The following is a 19,515-nucleotide window of genomic DNA, read 5'->3' as shown; positions in this document are numbered from 1 at the left end:
GACTACGACGTCATTTTTCCAGGTCAATGATGTTCTTATATGATAGTGTTTAGATCTTGCAAATATAAAACATTATAAATTGTATATAGTATACATGGATACAGTGCAGTTCGCTTGGTTAGATACGTCTTTGAAATTTAAAAAAATGTACTGTTTTATGCTAATAAAAACTTAGTATTTATTAATGTCTAGAAAAAAAGAATTCAATCCTAATTGAGATGTTTAATTTATCAATAATCCCTATTGTGAGTTTTTCATTTCAATTCAAATCGTATTTGAAAAAATATATATTTCTTATACTTGTTACTGTAATTTAAAAAATACAATCACTAATTACATGTAATTGAAATGTGAATTACAGTAAAGGTAATTTTTAATCTTTCTTGTTTATTTATTACTTTAAAGCAACACACATAAAAGAACTTAGCATTTTAAGAACTTATTTTGTAACACCGTAGCCTAGTGATTAACAACTCTCAACCATTGCTGTGTGCGAGTAATGTTGTCAGAGATGGAAGGGACCTACAGTTTATATGCCGAATCCGAACGGCTAATTTTGAGAAAGCACTTTTCATGACAAGAGGCAGTACCCGTGAAAACTGTTTTTTTTTTTTTAATTAAGGAGGCACAGGCAGGGATTGAACCTTAGACCCCTTGCATGACAGTCGAACGCACTAACTATCACGCTACGGTTTGTTTTTAATTACATTTTTATAATTGAATCGCCGGCCGCTTTTCAATTACATGTCATTAGTAATTAAAGGTCTTCAAATAACATTTAAAATGAAAAAGCGTTGGGGATTTGAATTACAAGTTATAGTAATTGTACTATCAATGTTTAATTGATAATTGATTGATAATTCGGAATATTGCACACTATTGTAAAAAATGGAATAAGTGAATGTATTATTATGAATTTAAAAATGTCCAATTTCTTGTTAATTAAGGTTTAAATGAAGAATTGTAATATTTATCAACTTTCAACTAATTGACATCCGCAATAGTTTTGAATTCGAACTCTGGAGCAAGAAATAGCTTGTGAAATTTTGTTTAACTCTAACTACTACTAATATTAAAAAGCTTTAGAGTTTGTTTGTTTGTTTGAATGTGTTAATCTCAAGAACTACTGGTCCGATTTGAAAAAATGTTTTAGTTTTAGATAGCCCATACATTTTTGAACCAAATGTTAAAAAAATTACGTAAACTTCGAAGACTAATCTCGAAAACTATAAATCTAAGTGATATGGTTCTCCGGTCTTTTTTGTAGGTGTCGTTATTGTTTTTCTGCTTCTTACTAAGAGCACTAGAATTTGACATATTTGCTTTTATTACGATTTACAATTAAAGAAGATTTGCATCATTGCATTGTAAGACCAAAAATTTCAACGAAGTATGTTGAAAAAGTGTATGTTCTAAGGGATGTTGAAAAAGTGTATTTTTTTTTTTTTTGTCTTTTTTCTTTGGAGGCTCATATGGTTTCAAATTACATCTCTAAAAACCTAAAATTTACAATATTGAATATTGAAATCAATTTTCGATTTTTTCATTTTTAGATGTTGATACGTTTTAAACCTCGTAGAGATTCAATGGATATGTTCGTAAAGAAGAGTCAAACATACAAAGAAATGTCAAAAGACGTCATTTTAAAACTCAAGATGAACTCTGATATTTTGACAGAATTTCTTTTAAATTTGTAAACTAATATTATGAGCTGACGACTCAACTTTTTGTAAATCGTGCTTTCAATTGTTTGTTGACTTCGTATCAACTGTAGTACGACTACCTTTTAGAATAAAATTCACAAAGTTTTTTGACAAATTTTCAAAAAAAAGGAAATATAAGAAAGTTTTCTACGTCGCTTAGCCCAAAATCGCTCTTTGAGTTGTATACACATCTTTTTAATCTTTATTATACTAATTTATTAAGCTGACTCAACTAAGTTGTTTAATTATACGGCAATAGACATAAGCTTTAATATTTGTTGATATTTTGCAAGAAGGTAGTAGGTTAGGTTAGGTTGGAGTGGCTGTCCAGATGTCATTTACGCACATAGACCTCAAGGGTCCATTGTGATACCACTAATGAGGTTACTCATCGGAGAGTAATGAACTTAAATAAACCATTTTGTACTTTTAATAAAGTTAGAGAGACGTTTTGTGTCAATCGTTGCCAGTTCACTGGTGTTATCGAAGAAGGGATTACCGAGAAAGTTATTCCTTCTAATGGAGAGTGCTGGACATGTACAGAGAAGGTGTTGGACCGTTTCCTCTTCCTCCTCGTCCATGCAGCTTCTACAGAAGTCATTTGTGTAGACCCCTAGCCTAAGAGCATGTTTTCCTATGAGGTAGTGTCCTGTTATTACTCCAATTGTAGAGCTTATACTTTGTCTGCTCAGGGATATCAAGCCTTTTGACCGTTTTAAGTCTATACTTGGTGGTACTCTGTGACAATCTAGTATTGGTTTTTCTAGAGCATATTGCTTGAGAAGATATTTGCATGTAGCAAGTGGTGTTCCTATGTTATATTGTTGTCTAACATGAGGCAGAGTTGTTCCGTTTTTGGTGAGCTCATCGGCTTTACAATTTCCCGGAATGTCTCTGTGGCCCGGCACCCAAATGAGGTGAATGATAAACTGTTCCGTCATCTCGTTCAGAGATGATCGACAATCGTGGACTGTTTGAGAGTTTGTGGAGACAGACGCGAGAGATTTAAGAGCGGCTTGGCTGTCTGAGAAGATTCGTATATTCTTACAAGATATAACATTTTCTTTGAGCCAGGATAGTGCTTCTTTAATCGCCATTACTTCTGCCTACTACTTTTGCCATTCTCCAGGCTTTGGGAATATATCTCAACCTTACACAGCTTGTCAGAATAATTTCCAATGGTAGAATGATCATTGTAGTTCGGCCGAAATGATTCCGTCTGGTCCTTGAGATTTATATGGATCAAAGCTGTCTATGGCCCATTGCAGGTCTTCCCGCGTTATTAGATCAACTAAATCGCTTGTATAAGCTAAAGACTGATGTTAAGTCATTGATTATGTTAGAGCTACCTGGAAAATGGGTGTCTAATAACAGATTAAGAGATTCTTCATCTGTGATAGTCCACGTGCCTGCTTCTGTCTTTAAAGCACTGGGTATTGTTGGACTTTTTGAGAGAATTTTCGTGAGTCTTAAGGCTTCTGAAGTATTTTCTATTTTACCACAAAAATTTCTCCAAGAAGACCACTTACTCTTTCTTAATTCTTTTTATATTGCTTTAGAGCTTGTTTGTATAAGTCCCAGTCAGAAGGAGATCTAGTGTACTTAGATCTGTTGAAGAGTTTGCGACAGATCTTTCTGAATGGTTCTAGTTCTTTACGCCACCAATAGGTTTCTTTTTACCCTTTAAAATCGTTACAGGGCATGAAGATCTCATTGATTCATTTAAGGCGGTGAGAAGGTAGTAACAAGAATAATAAAGTTAATATCGATCCAAATATTCATTTTTATATATAATATATACATACACAGATTAAATATCAAAAATATTGAAACTATCTAAAAGATATTATTGTGATATTGGTACTAATATCGATTTTATGGAGTCTAATAGTCGAAAGTTAAAAACTAATATGGCAAAAACAAACATTTTCTTAATTTTTACTTATCCTTTAAGATGAAATATCTCGAAATCTCAAAAAATATTAATAAAGTATATTAAGCAAAATATCAGCAATTGTTCGGTACCTATTTTATGGTTATAAGCACTGGGCCCATATCTCCTTTCTCTTTTAAAAATGGTAAAACCTACATTATTGTCTTTAAATGATTTTCTTTCCAAACGATTAAGCAAAATGTTAAAAGTCATTTTTAGCTATTTACTAAGTGAAAATTTAATTGATATCTCTTAACAATTTGCTAAAGTTAAAATTAAGGAATGACTACTTAAACTTTAGCAATTTGTTTAATTCCTTAGGACATTTTGAACAATTATTCTTATAAGAGCAGTGGATGGAATGCTCCAGCCAACAATTCGAAAATTCCATTAATAGATTGTTTTCACGAACTGTCACTTTTTAGATGTGTTTGGATGTTCTTTTTTTAATAATAGCCAATTAGCAATTTACTATTATTATTTATTTATTATTATAAATTCTTTATTATTCTCGATAAATGTACAATCTTTTAATAGCTAAGAATAAAAGCATGGCAAATGTTGCCGTCTGCCTGAATTGACTTATTTCGAGTTTACATTTTAAGTGAAAAAGTTAAAGTTATAAACTATGAGTTGTATATATGTACATTAAAAAATTTTAAAAATAGCAGTTTGTTTAGCAATTTACTAGTATGCGAAAAAAAGGTTTAAAACTTTGGAATCCCTTAGTAAATTACTAAATATTTAGCATATTTCTAACTAGTAAATTGTTAAAACATTAATAATAGGTTGTTTAAAATTTTGCGCCAAAAGCCCATGAAACTTTTCTTCCCGTCAAAATGCAAGAACCAAAAAATATATAAATGTTTCTATCAAGCGAACTGCACTGTACCAATGCTCGGAGGAAAAAAATAATAGTGTCATTTTCACCCGCCCCAAATGTGCGGCGGCCATGTGAAACTAATTAGCAAATAACATGGCGCCCTGCATAATTCCATTCACACAGTAGAAAGTCAGTTTTTTAATTACATTATAAAAATTATTATAAGGGAATTATTTTGTTCCCACATTTCGTCATTTAAAATCTGTTAAATCTATTATCATTGAACTGTATCCAAAAACATTAAACATGTCGTTATAAATTCATTTTTACAAACCTATTGAAATAAACAATACCGCTAAACTTAGCGATAAGAACCCAAAGCAAGTGCCTAGGCTGTTCTTTATTCTAAAATACCACTTCATTATTTATTTATTTATTTTTATCTTTAATTTTATTTTATAATATGATTTCTTTTTCCTTCTTTTATTTTATTTGGTTTTGTTTATAATTTCAATCACTTTACTACAAGAATTGCATATTATTAATTTTTGTTATCTCGTTTTTTGTTTGTTGTTGTTTTAAGTCGTTTATAATTTTTATAGAGAACCTCCTTTTCAATAATTGGCAAGAATTTGTTATTTTTGTATAAATTTAATTTTTAATTGTCGTTGCTATTTTATTAATTCACAGTATCCGGATTTCATCAAAAAAAATAAATACACGTCGGTCGGTTTAAAAAAAAAATAGAGAAAACAATTCGTTTTGGCTCGAAATACGTATTCCGTAAAAGTATCTTATTCTTATATCTTGATTAAACACAAAGATGCACAACGGACTATACTTAAATGTGAATAAAAACAAAACGAGTTGGACAAGGCACGTTGTTTTGTATGTTTTCTTATTATTTTATTCGTCTTGAGAATTTATCAGAAAAAGCAGAAAAAAGGGAAATAGACTTTATCTAATAGTAACTTAGCACCCGATAAAACGATAGCGGCAACGAATTAATCAAATATGTAGAAATTTATGTTAGAATTGTGTTTTTAAAATTTTTTATTAAGTGCCCTCGTCTTATAATTTATGAAGCAGAATGCTTGCTACCGCATTGAGGACAGAATTATAACTGAAATTGAACTTACTATGTTTTAAACCAGCAGCTGATGGGGGAAGCTTTGCTATGCGTGGTGTCGTGAGTGGTGACCGGTGCTGGTGCTGGTTTGGTCTCTGGTCTCTGGTCTCTAGTCTCTGTTAGTGTCTATAAAATGTTCTTTTAAGAGAACGTTCGCCATTCATGGCATACTTTTTGGCATGCCATCAAGGAACAGCTTTTGTTTAGAGTGTATGTCATCAGTTCGTCTAGAAGGCAATTTATTTTATACTATTTCAAAAAATAAATCTTATTCTAGTGCGCAGGAACCGATGTCAATTATTTGTGTTTAATTACAAAAAAGTACCTACATACATATGTATATACAGTATTGTGCAAAACCTAAGCAACCATTTTTTTTACATTTCAAAATTGGTTTTTCGATTCTTTCTTTATGTGATATTATAGGTTTATGTTCATATATTGTATTTTTATCTTTTTTATAAAAATAGACATTCTCAAATTGAAAAATAAGAGGCTGGGATGCGACCCACACTAATAACTTCCCATCCCGTCTGTCGATTTGTCTGTCTTAAAGGTTTGTCTATATGTACTCGTATCAATTTTTACCAAATTTGCGTACTATTTTTTGTAGATTTTATTTTTTATGAAAAAACGGACTGTTGGATTATTATATAAAAACCCAGCTTGGAAACAGCTTATTTTATTATTTCGTTTAGCCCAACTAGCAAGTCTTAAGTAAAGAATTTGAGTGAATAGCTTCCGCAGTGAACTAAGGACAGAAATTCCCCTGTAGTTTTCAGGCAGAGATGGTTGAAGACCGGAAAGAATTTGGGATATCTTCCTTATCAAAAATTCTGTTAAACAAAACTAAAATATGTTCAAGAAATTTTGAGCTGGCATTTTTGTAAAACTCAGCCGGGATGCCATCTAAACCCGGAGCTTTGCTGTCTTTCATTTTATTTAATGCAATAAGCAGTTCACGCATGGAGAATGGAGCATCTAAATCTTCAATGTGAATGAACGCAAAGCTTATAGATATTTGATTTGGATCCGCCAGTAGAAGTGTTTCGAAACTAGAAACTAGATTTAAAATCGCTTCCTCCATTATTTGAATAGGTAACTGCTGACTCTCTAATAGTGGTCGATATCAATTCTGTTGCTTCGTCAATTGTGTTTATAGCTTCATTTGTGATATTAATTGAATGCTGGCTTAAGTTTCTCTTATAAACATCAGATTTATTTCTATTTCTGTTGCAACCATTTACATTTCGACGTCGGATATTGCTTTCTTGGGTTTTGAACTCACACAACACATACAAATGGGGAGGTGAGTTGAATAATTAGCCAGAAAAACCTCGAAATCTTTCACAATGTCAAGCCAACCCCCTTTATCTAAGCAGTAATCGATTACAGAGCAACCTTGATTGGAAATAAATTTAAAATTGCCAGCACTATCACTTATGGAGGTCTAATTCAAGATTTAAAAAAAAAACCAAAATCCTCAATCCCATCAGGCATTTTCCATTTAAATTTGTTCATTCATCTAAAGATCCCCTTTTGAATGAAAACTTGTCCACGTTTATGAAGGGAGAGTTTTGGAAATCCCCTATCTGACTGTTTAAATCTCCAATTATTAAAATGTTGTCATTATTTTTTAGCAACATTCGTGGTTTAAGAAAGAACTTAGTGCCATTATTTTTTATTTATTATTTTTTCCTCATCATGGATTAGCCGTGTATATCAGAAATGATGTTGCGTACCAACTCCAGCCACAATATGGTTTGTGCTCTAACACAAACTTAAATTTCATATGGTTAAAATTTACGGTAAATAAGCGCATCATCCACGCATGTTTTTTTTTTATCGAAGTCCAAATCTGGACAGAAATTCAACTTTTAACGAATTTGATGCTCTGACTGACTCCATTCAAAGAATTGTTGCCCATTATCCTCACACTGAAACTGTCATTGCGGGCGATTTCAATGTACACAATTCTTCTTGGCTTCGTTATTCTGGCCAGTCAACACCGGAAGGAAGGTATGTTGAGATCTTTGCTGAGTTAAATCAATTTATTCAGCTTGTCGATGAGCCAACTCGAATCCCTGACGTTGCAGGTCAATCCGCCAACGCCCTAGACTTGTTTCTTACCTCTGATCCTAATAAATACACAATAAGTGCATTACCGCCTCTAGGCACATCAGACCATTGTATCGTATCTGCAAAATTCTCATGTCGAAAAAACCCAGTTAAAGAAAAACCTCCTATGAGAACCGTTTGGCAATATGAGAAAGCCAACTGGAACGGTCTCAATGAATTCTTCAGGAACTTTAACTGGTCACTATGCTTCCTCGATAGTGACGTGGATTCCAGCGCAGAAATGGTAACAAATTTAATTCTTTGTGGAATGAGAAATTTTATCCCGAATAGGGTGAAATCTATCAAACCCAAAGAGAACTCATGGTTTGATTCGAGCTGTAAAGAGGTTATTAGGTTCAGAGATGTAAGTTTCCGTTGTTATAAAGCCAACCCGATTGAGGAAAACCGAAATAAGTTTAAACAAGCTAGAAAGACCTGTAATGGTCATATTCGACGAACCAAATTTTTAAATTTTTGCATGATCAGAAATTAAGGCAAACAATACTACAATGTCCCAAAGGTAGTAAAAATTTCTGGTCATTTGTAAAAAACGTACGAAACACCACGTCATCCTCGGTTCCAACGCTCGTCCACAATGACACTCCCTATGTAAGCTCGATTGATAAAGCCAATTTGCTTGCAGCACAGTTTGCTGTTAATTCGACGCTACCGGAAAGTGTCATGAGTACTCCTGTTCTTGAAAGCGTAAATGATTCAATGGGACGAATCTTCTTTCGCACTCGTGCAGTTGCAAGAGTACTGAAAGACCTTGACATACACAAATCCGCTGGCCCGGATAGTATCTCCCCAATTGTTCTGAAGAGGTGTTCTTCATCGCTGGCAAAACCACTGCGTAAACTTTTCCATCTTTCCTACTCTACAGGTCTTTTTCCGAGCGGATGGAAAATAGCATTTGTCCAGCCTGTCCCTAAAAAAGGCGAATCCTCCTCTCCCTCTAACTATCGTCCAATAGCACTCACGTCCCTTCTTTCCAAGGTCATGGAAACGCTGATTAATTATCAGCTCAAGAAATATCTCGAAGAACGGAAGCTTCTTAATGACCGACAGTATGGTTTTCGTAGCAATAGGTCCACTGGTGATCTCATGGTCCATCTCACCGAACAGTGGAACAAATCTTTACATCGTTTTGGAGAAAGTACGATTATTGCACTTGATATTTCAAAAGCATTTGATAGAGTTTGGCACCAAGCTCTCTTATCGAAAATGCGTGCTTTTGGTATTGATGAATCTCTTCTTCGTTGGATTAGAAATTACCTTTCTAACCGTTCAATACAAGTTGTATTGGATGGTTACAAGTCTGAAATTCTTAAAATAAATGCTGGTGTTCCCCAGGGCTCCGTTTTGTCTCCGACACTCTTTCTTATATTCATAAATGATCTTATGTCTGCCACTTCTAATCCATTAACCTGTTTCGCCGACGACAGTTCCCTCAGCTTCTTATACTCGTTTATAGATTCACATCCTTGTCCTTCGGATGTGGAACTTCAACGGCAGCTTATGATAAGCTCATTAAATTCTGATCTTGACAGCATTGTACAATGGGGAATCAAAAACCGTGTAGAATTTAATGCTTCGAAAACTCAATGCTGTCTCCTGTCGTTAAAGCGTAACATACCCCCGATGCCACTATCTATGAGTGGCACTTGCATCCAAGAAACTAATCAACTGTCAGTACTTGGTATGTGTATCACAGATCACCTTTTATGGAACGATCATATATTTGATATTGCCAAAAATGCTGCCAGGTGCTTAGGATTTCTCCGACGGTGCAAGAAATTTTTCACCCCTTCTGATCTGGCTCTAATTTACAAAGCCTTCATCCGTCCAAAGCTTGAATATAATTCGCATATCTGGGCAGGTGCCCCCAAAACAAGTTTAAATCTCTTGGATAGAATACAAAAAAGGGCTTTAAAAATGATAGGCGATAGAACTATAATTGAAACATTTACATCGCTAGAACACCGCCGCAATGTTTCATGCCTTTCGTTGTTTTATCGATATTATTACAAACAATGTTCTGTTGAACTAGCCAGTTGCATTCCACCCCTTAAACAATTCAGCCGTAATACTCGCACTTCCAGGAATGCTCGCCAGTTTACCCTTGAGCTCAATTTCGGGCGTACTGTCAAGTACAGAGATTCTTTCTTAAATCGCACATCGAGAATGTGGAATGCTTTGGCCAACTCTGTTCCCCCTCCCCCCCATTTTGATGTTCAGAACTTTAAGACCAATATGCACCGGTATCTCCTTTTAAATCCTTCCCCTTTTTTCCTAACGCTCGCACTGTGTTTAAATATAAACATATAAAGGGTACTAATAACCCCTTTAGTGCTTGTGAATATAAAAAAAAATTGGTTTAGTAGAAAGTCTTGCAAATTTTCAAAGTCACTTTTCCAATTACTGAAATTCAGGTACAAAGAAACAGATAAAAATAATGTTTCGCCTCAATTAAACATTCTATTATAATCAGGTTTTCGCTAATTTTGAAATTGATATTTTTGTTTAAAAATTTGTTTTTTATACCGCATAAAAAACATGGAAGACCAAAAAAAGAACAACAAAAAATGAAAAACAAAAGATTTTTTAGATAGAATAGGTAGTTTAAGTTAGTTTCAAGTTTTATAAGGTAAGTTTCTTGGGTTCGATCGCTGCCTATGCCATCTAAAGTTTTTTTTTTCACAGGTACGCCCTCTAGCGAGGAATTGCCAAAATCTCCAAAAGTATTTCTTGGCATGAAAAGTGCTTTCTCAAATTAGTACTGTAGTTGCCCTCCATCCCTGACAACAGTACTCGCACACAGGAATGGTTGGGAGTTGTAAGTCACTAGGCCCTAGTTCCCAACGGACTTTTGCCCCATCCAATTTATTTATTTTAGACCTGATAAAGGGTGATTTTTTTGAGGTTAGGATTTTCATGCATTAGTATTTGACAGATCACGCGGGATTTCAGACATGGTGTCAAAGAGAAAGATGCTCAGTATGCTTTGACATTTCATCATGAATAGACTTACTAACGAGCAACGCTTTCAAATCATTGAATTTTATTACCAAAATCAGTGTTCGGTTCGAAATGTGTTTCGCGCTTTACGTCCGATTTATGGTCTACATAATCGACCAAGTGAGCAAACAATTAATGCGATTGTGACCAAGTTTCGCACTCAGTTTACTTTATTGGGCATTAAACCAACCACACGAATGCGTACAGTGCGTACAGAAGACAATATTGCGTATGTTTCTGAGAGTGTTGCTGAAGACCGTGAAATGTTGATTCGTCGCCGTTCGCAGGAATTGGGTTTGTGTTATTCGACCACATGGAAGATTTTACGCAAAGATCTTGGTGTAAAACCATATAATATACAGCTCGTGCAAGAACTGAAGCCGAACGATCTGCCACAACGTCGAATTTCCAGTGAATGGGCCCTAGAAAAGTTGGCAGAAAATGCGCTTTTTTATCGACAAATTTTGTTCAGCGATGAGGCTCATTTCTGGTTGAATGGCTACGTAAATAAGCAAAATTGCCGCATTTAGAGTGAAGAGCAACCAGAAGCCGTTCAAGAACTGCCCATGCATCCCGAAAAATGCACTGTTTGGTGTGGTTTGTACGCTGGTGGAATCATTGGACCGTATTTTTTCAAAGATGCTGTTGGACGCAACGTTACGGTGAATGGCGATCGCTATCGTTCAATGCTAACAAACTTTTTGTTGCCAAAAATGGAAGAACTGAACTTGGTTGACATGTGGTTTCAACAAGATGGCGCCTACATGCCACACAGCTCGCGATTCTATGGCAATTTTGAGGGAAAACTTCGGAGAACAATTCATCTCAAGGAATGGACCGGTAAGTTGGCCACCAAGATCATGCGATTTGACGCCTTTAGACTATTTTTTGTGGGGCTACGTCAAGTCTAAAGTCTACACAAATAAGCCAGCAACTATTCCAGCTTTGGAAGACAACATTTCCGAAGAAATTCGGGCTATTCCGGCCGAAATGCTCGAAAAAGTTACCCAAAATTGGACTTTCCGAATGGACCACCTAAGACGCAGCCGCGGTCAACATTTAAATGAAATTATCTTCAAAAAGTAAATGTCATGGACCAATCTAACGTTTCAAATAAAGAATCGATGAGATTTTGCAAATTTTATGCGTTTTTTTTTTTAAAAGTTCTCAAGCTCTTAAAAAATCACCGTTTTTAAAAAAATAATTAGCTAGGAAAAATTAAAATGGTGCTCAAAGGAAAAAAGAAAAAAATCTGATCTTAAAAATGAAGGCAAAAGTGCGGACGATAACATACATTTCTAAGGTGTTAGAATGCTCCACGAAGCTGGATTATAATGCCCTTCGTCATTTCAAAAAGTTTGGAGTGATCGAAAACGTTAAACAAAACCCACGGGCCAGAAAGACAACTACAAATGAAGATAGAATTATTTATCCGTTTAAGACCTCCACCGCCATTCGAAACGAACTTTCAACATAGTTCGTCGAGTAAATGTTTCCTCAAGGAGCATAAGACGCCGATTAAATGAAAACAACCTACGTGGGTGCGTTGCTCAGAGAAAACCGCTTGTATCAAAAAAAAAATCTGAAATCTAGGTTACAGTTTACCAAAGCTCACTTAGACAAACCAATTAATTTTTGGAAAACGTGTTCTGGGGCGATTTATCCAGATTCTGACGGTTCGGATGGGAAAAAATATGTATGGCGTCCGAAAAACAGGGAATATGATCCAAGGTACACCTTTAAGACGGGGAAACACGGTGGAGGCAACGTTATGGTCTAGGCTGCTTTTTTATTGCACGGCGTTGGCCCCATCGTAAAAATTGACACCAAAATGGACGAGAACGTGTGCAGAGCTATCCTGTTGGATCATATGATACCCTACGCAGAAGACAATTTGCCGTTATTATGGGGCTTCATGCACGACAACGACCCTAAACACACTTCAAAGTTAGTGAAGTGTGCCTTAGAGGTGAAAAATCCAAGTTTTGAAGTGGCCAGCACAATCACCCGATCTTAACCCGACGGAGAATTTGAGGAATGATGTTGAACATCACATTGAGCAAAAAAAAACCATCTAATTTAACTCGATTGTGACAGGAGATTCAAAATGCTGGGTTTTCAATTCCAAAGCCACGATATGATGGTTTGATTGAAAGTTTGCCGTATAAGAATTGCTTCTGTACTGGACAATAAAGGGTTCCCTACCAAATACTAAGAAAAACTTAGAATTGATAACGGTAAGTAATATTTTATCAAGAAACTGTTGAATGTGCTAAATTCGTGCCCAGGCGAAAAATTGATGTTTCTACATTCCCTACATTTTACAAATGTTAAACATATTTGATGAAGTACTATGAAAACATAGTGCTATGCATATGTAATGTAAATAAAATATAACTTATTTCATAATAAGAAAACAAATTGAAAATGAAATGGTTTTTATTTTCTTTAACATGTGTGCTAAATTCTTGTCCAACACTGTATGTGCATTCCAGAGTTGTTATCGGGTGTGGGTTTTGAAAGATTTTTTAATGGGAATAAGATAAATTAAGATTGTTTTTAATTTTGGAAAAACAACTATTTTATTATTTCTATAAACAAAAAGAAACTATGGTACTTGGTACCCACAGACAGGCGCTGAAGACTTTTGCAGGTTTGTGAATATGAAGTAGGTTTAATGTACTTATAGCAAAATTAAAGTACTTGCTCCTTTTTTCAAAGTTTCTGTTATTGGTGTTGATAAAACTGATTTTAGATGAAGAAATATTTATGCTGAATCAGTAAACAATAACCCTTAACTCCTCGAGGCATACACTTCATAGAGTTTAGTTGTAAAGTTGTTATTGTTTTTTTAGAAGAATTTAGCTCTTTTAAAAAACAAAGTGTTTGACATTATGGTTCAAAAAAGATTTTGGGCAAGTGGCTGGCTCAATAAATCTCAGCCGGTAGGGCTAAGAGTAAGTGTACATGATTGCCAGGTCTGACAATCATTGTCAGATCTGCAAACGTCTGACAATGTGTTAAAATGAGCTGAAATAATTTTTGTGTACACGGTTTGCAGATATCTACAAACATCTGCAAATCTGTTGCCAAATATGTGTTTGACAATGTCGACGAACTAATTTGGCCAAATAGCTAGCAATAGATTTGCAAACATTTGTAGATTTTCAAATCAAATTTTGGATCTGCAAATTTATTTTCAGCTCATTGTCACACATCGTATCAGTCAGAAAATTTTTAAAGCTACAACAAAGTGAAATATAAAAAAATAAGATAAATGGAAAAAAACGTGTCAGTTGCGACTGTTTTGAGTGCTTTTTTATTAGAAAGCAGCGATGAAGAAACAGCTAAACAGCCCAAAAAGATGTGTCGTAGGGTATGGACAAAGGATTGGGTGGCCCGTAGTGAGCAGGAGGGATTTTACGCAAAATTGATGGTCGAATTGCGAACAGAGGAATCAGAACTGTATGGAAATTTTTTGCGAATGGATTGCAAGCAATTTGATCACCTTTTAGCTTTGGTGGCCCCACATATTCAAAAACAAGATACGATTATGCGCAGGAGCATTTCGATTTCAACGAAATTTGGCAATTCCCAAACTGGTAGACAATTGCCTGTTCCGTAGACAATTGCCTGTTCCGTATGTCCTTGTCGCAGACGACGCGTTTGCTTTACAATCAAACATATTGAAGCCATTTGGCGAAAGCGGTCTCTCCATGGTGCAAAGAGTATTTAATTATCGTTTGAGCCGTGCTCGCCGAATCATCGAAAATGTTTTCGGTATTATGTGTGCACGCTTCCAAATCTAACATTTGAACGCTGAAAAAACAAAGATAATTACACTTGCCTGTTGCGTACTGCATAATTTCTTGAAGTCGACGAATAAAAATAATTACGCACCTCGTTATTATGTTGATCGCTACAACGAAAATCATGAACTAATTTTAGGTGATTGGCGGCAATACTTAGAACCAGAAGCTAAAACGTTGTATCCATTAGAAAGATCCCGTATTGATCCTCCATTGGAAGACAAAGATATACGAGACGAATTTAAATTGTACTTCATCGAAGAGGGTGAGGTGGAATGGCAGTACAGATTCATTTAATAAATCAAATATTAAAATTTTAAAATTCAATTTCAAATTAAATAAAAGAGGCTGGGACGCGACCCACACTAATAACTTCCCATCCCGTCTGTCGATTTGTCAAACAAACTTGCTTAAAAGTTTATCTATATGTACTCGTATCAATTTTTACCAAAGTTGCGTTCCATTTTTTTTAGATTTTATTTTTTATGAAAAAACGGACTGTTCGATTTTTATATAAAAATTAAGGAATATCGAAAACATTATTTTCTGTGAAATAAAATAAGTTTGAAGCAAATATTTTTAATTTTTGAAAAGCTATTTGAGTCGAAAGTAAATGTTTACCAAGTTTAAGTATTGTTTTTTTTAGAGTTTTATTTTTTGTAAAAAAACTGTCAATTCGATTTTTTTCAAAATTTTATCGAATGTTAAAAACAATATTTATTATAAGATAAAATTAGTTTGAAGCCAATATTTCAAATTTTTGAAAAGATATTTGAGTCGAGAATCAATTTTTACCAACTTTTGCTAATTTTTTTTCGGTTTTTAATTTTGTAAAATAACTGTCAATTCGATTTTTTTCAAAATTTTACTGAATGTTAACAACAATATTTTTTGAAAGATAAAAGAAGTTTAAAGCCAATATCTACAATTTTTGAAAATATATTTGAGTCGAAAATTAATTTTTACCAACTTTTATACATTTACTTTTAGGTTTTTATTTTTTGTAAAAAAAGCGTCAACTCGATTTTTCTCAAAAATTTGTTCTAATGTTGAAATCAATATTTCTTCTAAGTAAAAATTAGTAAGAAGCTATTATCTCAAATTTTTCAAAAGATATTTGAGTCGAAAATCATTTTTTACCAACTTTTGTTAATTTTTTTTCGGTTTTTAATTTTTTGTACAAAAACTGTCAATTCGATTTTTTTCAAAATTTAACAATAATATTTTTTGAAAGATGAAAGTAAATTAAAGCCAATATCTACAATTTTTGAAAATTTATTTGAATCGAAAATCAATTTCTACCAACTTTTGTTACATTTTTTTTGGGTTTTTAATTTTTTGTACAAAAACTGTCAATTCGATTTTTTCAACATTTTTCAGAATGTTGAAAACAATATTTCTTATAAGATATAATAAGTTTGAAGCCTAAATTTCAAGTTTTTTAAAAGATATTTGAATCGATATTCAATTTTTACCAACTTATATAAACTTTTGGAGGTGACAAATTTTTTTTTTCAGTTTTTTTTTTATTTATAAAAAAACCGTTGATTGGATTTTTTTCAAAAAAATATATTTCTTTGATATCACGTTACAATATATTATATAAAATGTAATTGAAGTCTCAGCGTTTTTGGTTCGTAAGATATTTAGGGTTAACCAAAATTTTCACCTTTTTTCAAACTGCTAGGGACCTTGAAACGTCGAGAAATGTCAAAATTCAATTTAACAAATCGGACCCATTACAATAACTTCCTATGGGAAGTTAAAAATAAAAATTTAAACAAATTGTTAAATTGTAAATGTGCAAAACTTAAGCAACTTCGTTTCCACTGTAAGAGAATTTTTGACAACAGGACTTTTTCAGTAAAATTTGGCATAGAAAATAGAATGCAATCAACAAGAGTGTAACAAATGTCATTCATTAGTTTGGATCGATTAAGGCCCAGGTTCGGTTTGTTTTTCGATATGTCCCGAAATAAGTACGATTCCAACTTTAAAATCAAAATAATTAATGAGTATAATCGTGGAGCATCACAAATTTCACTTTCCAAGAAATATAACATTAATAAGTCAATTATTTCACGGTTGATTACAAAATTTGAAACTACGGGAAGCGTCGAAAGTCAACATTTTGGAGGTAGACCACGTAAAACAACAAGAAGAACCGAAAGACAAATTTGTAACATAATAAAAAAAAAACGTTTATCAGCTCAAAGGAAGTAGTACACTCATTAAATCTTAATATTGATGCAAGAACTGTGCGAAGACGTGCCCTAGAAAATGACCTTCGAAGTTACAGGCCATGCAAAAAACCCGTTGCTCACAAAAAAAAAACATTTGAAAAAAAGGTTTTGTTTCAGTATTATGATATTAACTCAATTTAAGTATTAAATTAAACTTTTAACTTATTTAAAATAATTAGATTAGGTTTTGCAAAAAAGTATTACCAAGGGCCGTTGAGAAATGGAAAACGGTACTTTTCAGCGATGAATCAAAGTTTAATTTTGATACAGTCAGATGGAATATGTCACGTGCGAAGAGGTAAGGGTGAACGGCTCAATCCAAGATACTGCAATGTCACAGTAAAACATGGGGGTGGCAGTGTGATGATTTGGACCTGTTTCTCAGGATATGGACAAGGTCCTTACCAATAAATTGAAGGAATAATGGACAAATTCGAATATAAACGTATCCTGAAAACGCAGATGTTACCATATTCCGATTGGAATATGCCATTTCGATGGCTGTTTCAACACGACAACGACCCGAAACACACATCGAAGCTGGTTAAAAAGTGGATTGAAGACAATGGGTTTCAAGTTCTTGATTGGCCGGCACAATCACCAGACTTTAATCCCATTGAAAATCTTTTTGGGATTCTCAAAAACCGAGTCGCTGGGCAACGCTTCCAATCCAAGGCGGTGCTCTTTAAATGGAAAAACATACCACGAGATTTAATAACTTCCATGCCGAGAAGATGTGCTCAAGTCCTAAGAAATAAGGGAAACTATACAAAGTATTGAAAAGTTGCTTATTTTTTGCACATACGAAATCGTTGAATTTTTTGTTATTTTATTTTCAGAAAATGTTTATAATGTTATTATTTTTATATAAAGATAAAAACACGATACATAAAAATAAAACTATAATTCCACATAAATTGCGTTATTCTTTTATTATCCAAAGCATGGGAAAAACAATATTGAAATGAAAAGTCGAAATGGTTGCTTAAGTTTTGCACAACACTGTATGTGCATTCCAGAGTTGTTATCGGGTGTGGGTTTTGAAATATTCTTTAATTGGAATAAGATAAATTAAAATTGTTTTTAATTTTGGAAAAACAACTATTTTATTATTTCTATAAACAAAAAGAAACTATGGTAGTTGGTATACCCACAGACAGGCGGTGAAGACTTTTGCAGGTTTGTGAATATGAAGTAGGTTTTATGTACTTATAGGGGCAAAAATAATTTACTTGCTCCTTTTTTCAAAGTTTCTGTTGTTGGTGTTGATAAAACTGATTTTAGATAAAGAAATATTTATTCTGAAAAGTAAACAATATATTGCACGTTGACTCGTACGTCGTACCCAATGCCTCAAATTTGACAATTATTGTTTGTTTTGTTTTGAATGCTCCTTCTCGTTAGCTTTAATATTTCGATAGTTTTTGAAGTTGAGTAAAATTTCTAAAACAAAATAAATAGGATTTGTTTGGTTTGTTTTTCTTTTGCTCTCCTGTAAAACTTGTTAATATGGAGTTACACACTTTTCTGGTTACTAAAAATTTGCCCGAGACTTACCGGACATTTTTGTTTGCATCTCATTTTCTCACATCTGCTTTCTTTTTCGCACTCATGTGAGTCGTGAGGCATCGTGTAATAGCAGACTTAGCTATGTCTAGTATTATTAGTGAGTGTGTAGTACCCGTAGCGTGATGGTTAGTGCGTTGGACTTAATACAAAATGTCAATCTGTTGATTAAGGAGAACTACAAGCTATCAATTAACAAGTAGTAGCAGTAGTATGTTCCCCAAAATCAACAAGATATTCAGGAAAAGAAACGATAATGACCTTCCGTGTCTTAAATTCCAAAGAACTGAAGAGAACAGAGACGTACTAATGACATCGCAAATAGATCCAGAGGAAGCCATCTTTGACGATGACTTTTACATAATTGAATATCCGAAGGAAAATGTAGAGGCGGTGGGAGCTGCTTTCCAGCAAGTGTACAAGGTGAATGTTAGCATTCGCCCCAACCACGACCTGGAAAACAGAGCCCTACTTAATCACTTTTAACTTCGAAATGATATGACACAATGGCGATCTGAGAACCGCGGTTTCATGCGGTTCAATGACGATTCCTTGGCAAATGCCATAATCGCCGAGCAAACGGGAGCAAGTCCCTTGTTAGTGACGAAGGTTGAGCTTCAGCTCATCTTCAATTCAATAAAAAATAAAAAGTCAGCAGGTGTCGATGGTATATCCAACGTTGTACTAAGACATTTACCGAGGGAAGCAATTGACATTTACACCACGCTCTTCAATAATTCACTGAATAATGCATATTATCCAGTGCATTGGAAGACCGCTGTGGTTCATCCTCTCCCGAAAAAGAGAAAGGACAACTCCAACCCGTCAAATCTTCGGTCGATAAGTCTTCTTCCGAGCATCAGCAAAGTTTTCGAAAAGATCATTAATAGTTTCTGACTAAGTGGGCTGCGGACAACAAATTAATTCCGGATAAACAGTTTAGGTTCAAGGCGGGCCATGACACAATTCATGCTGCGTCTAAACTCGTTTCTGATATCCAATGGAATAAATCAAAACAACAATGCACAGGTGATGTTCTGGTTAATTTGGAAAAGGCCTTTGACACCGTTTGGAGGGTCTTTACCTTAAACTGAGCAGGCTTGGCATAAGCAAGCCATTGTTGTATATACTTTATGATATGCTTAACGGTAGAAAGATTGTTGTCAAAAGTGG

The 19,515-nt window shown here is 34.1% G+C and overlaps 2 protein-coding genes across 2 annotated transcripts in view; one reads left to right on the top strand and one right to left on the bottom strand.

The window, feature by feature from the left end:
- Positions 1–5,594, bottom strand: part of LOC129950927 (uncharacterized) — a 34,320-nt gene extending 28,726 nt beyond the window's left edge. Inside the window, exon 1 of the mRNA XM_056062884.1 lies at positions 4,794–5,594. Within this exon, the coding sequence (XP_055918859.1) occupies positions 4,794–4,881 (88 nt within the window). The 5' untranslated portion in view covers positions 4,882–5,594. The remainder of the gene's footprint in view (positions 1–4,793) is intronic.
- The window catches only part of LOC129950918 (rabankyrin-5), an 83,477-nt gene that overhangs the window by 44,405 nt on the left and 19,557 nt on the right, over positions 1–19,515 (top strand). The window lies entirely within an intron of this gene.

Source organism: Eupeodes corollae, chromosome 1, assembly GCF_945859685.1.
Source record: "Eupeodes corollae chromosome 1, idEupCoro1.1, whole genome shotgun sequence".
Lineage (NCBI taxonomy): Eukaryota > Metazoa > Arthropoda > Insecta > Diptera > Syrphidae > Eupeodes > Eupeodes corollae.
Note: the sequence above shows the minus strand (reverse complement) of the source record. Positions and strands in the feature narration are given on the sequence as shown.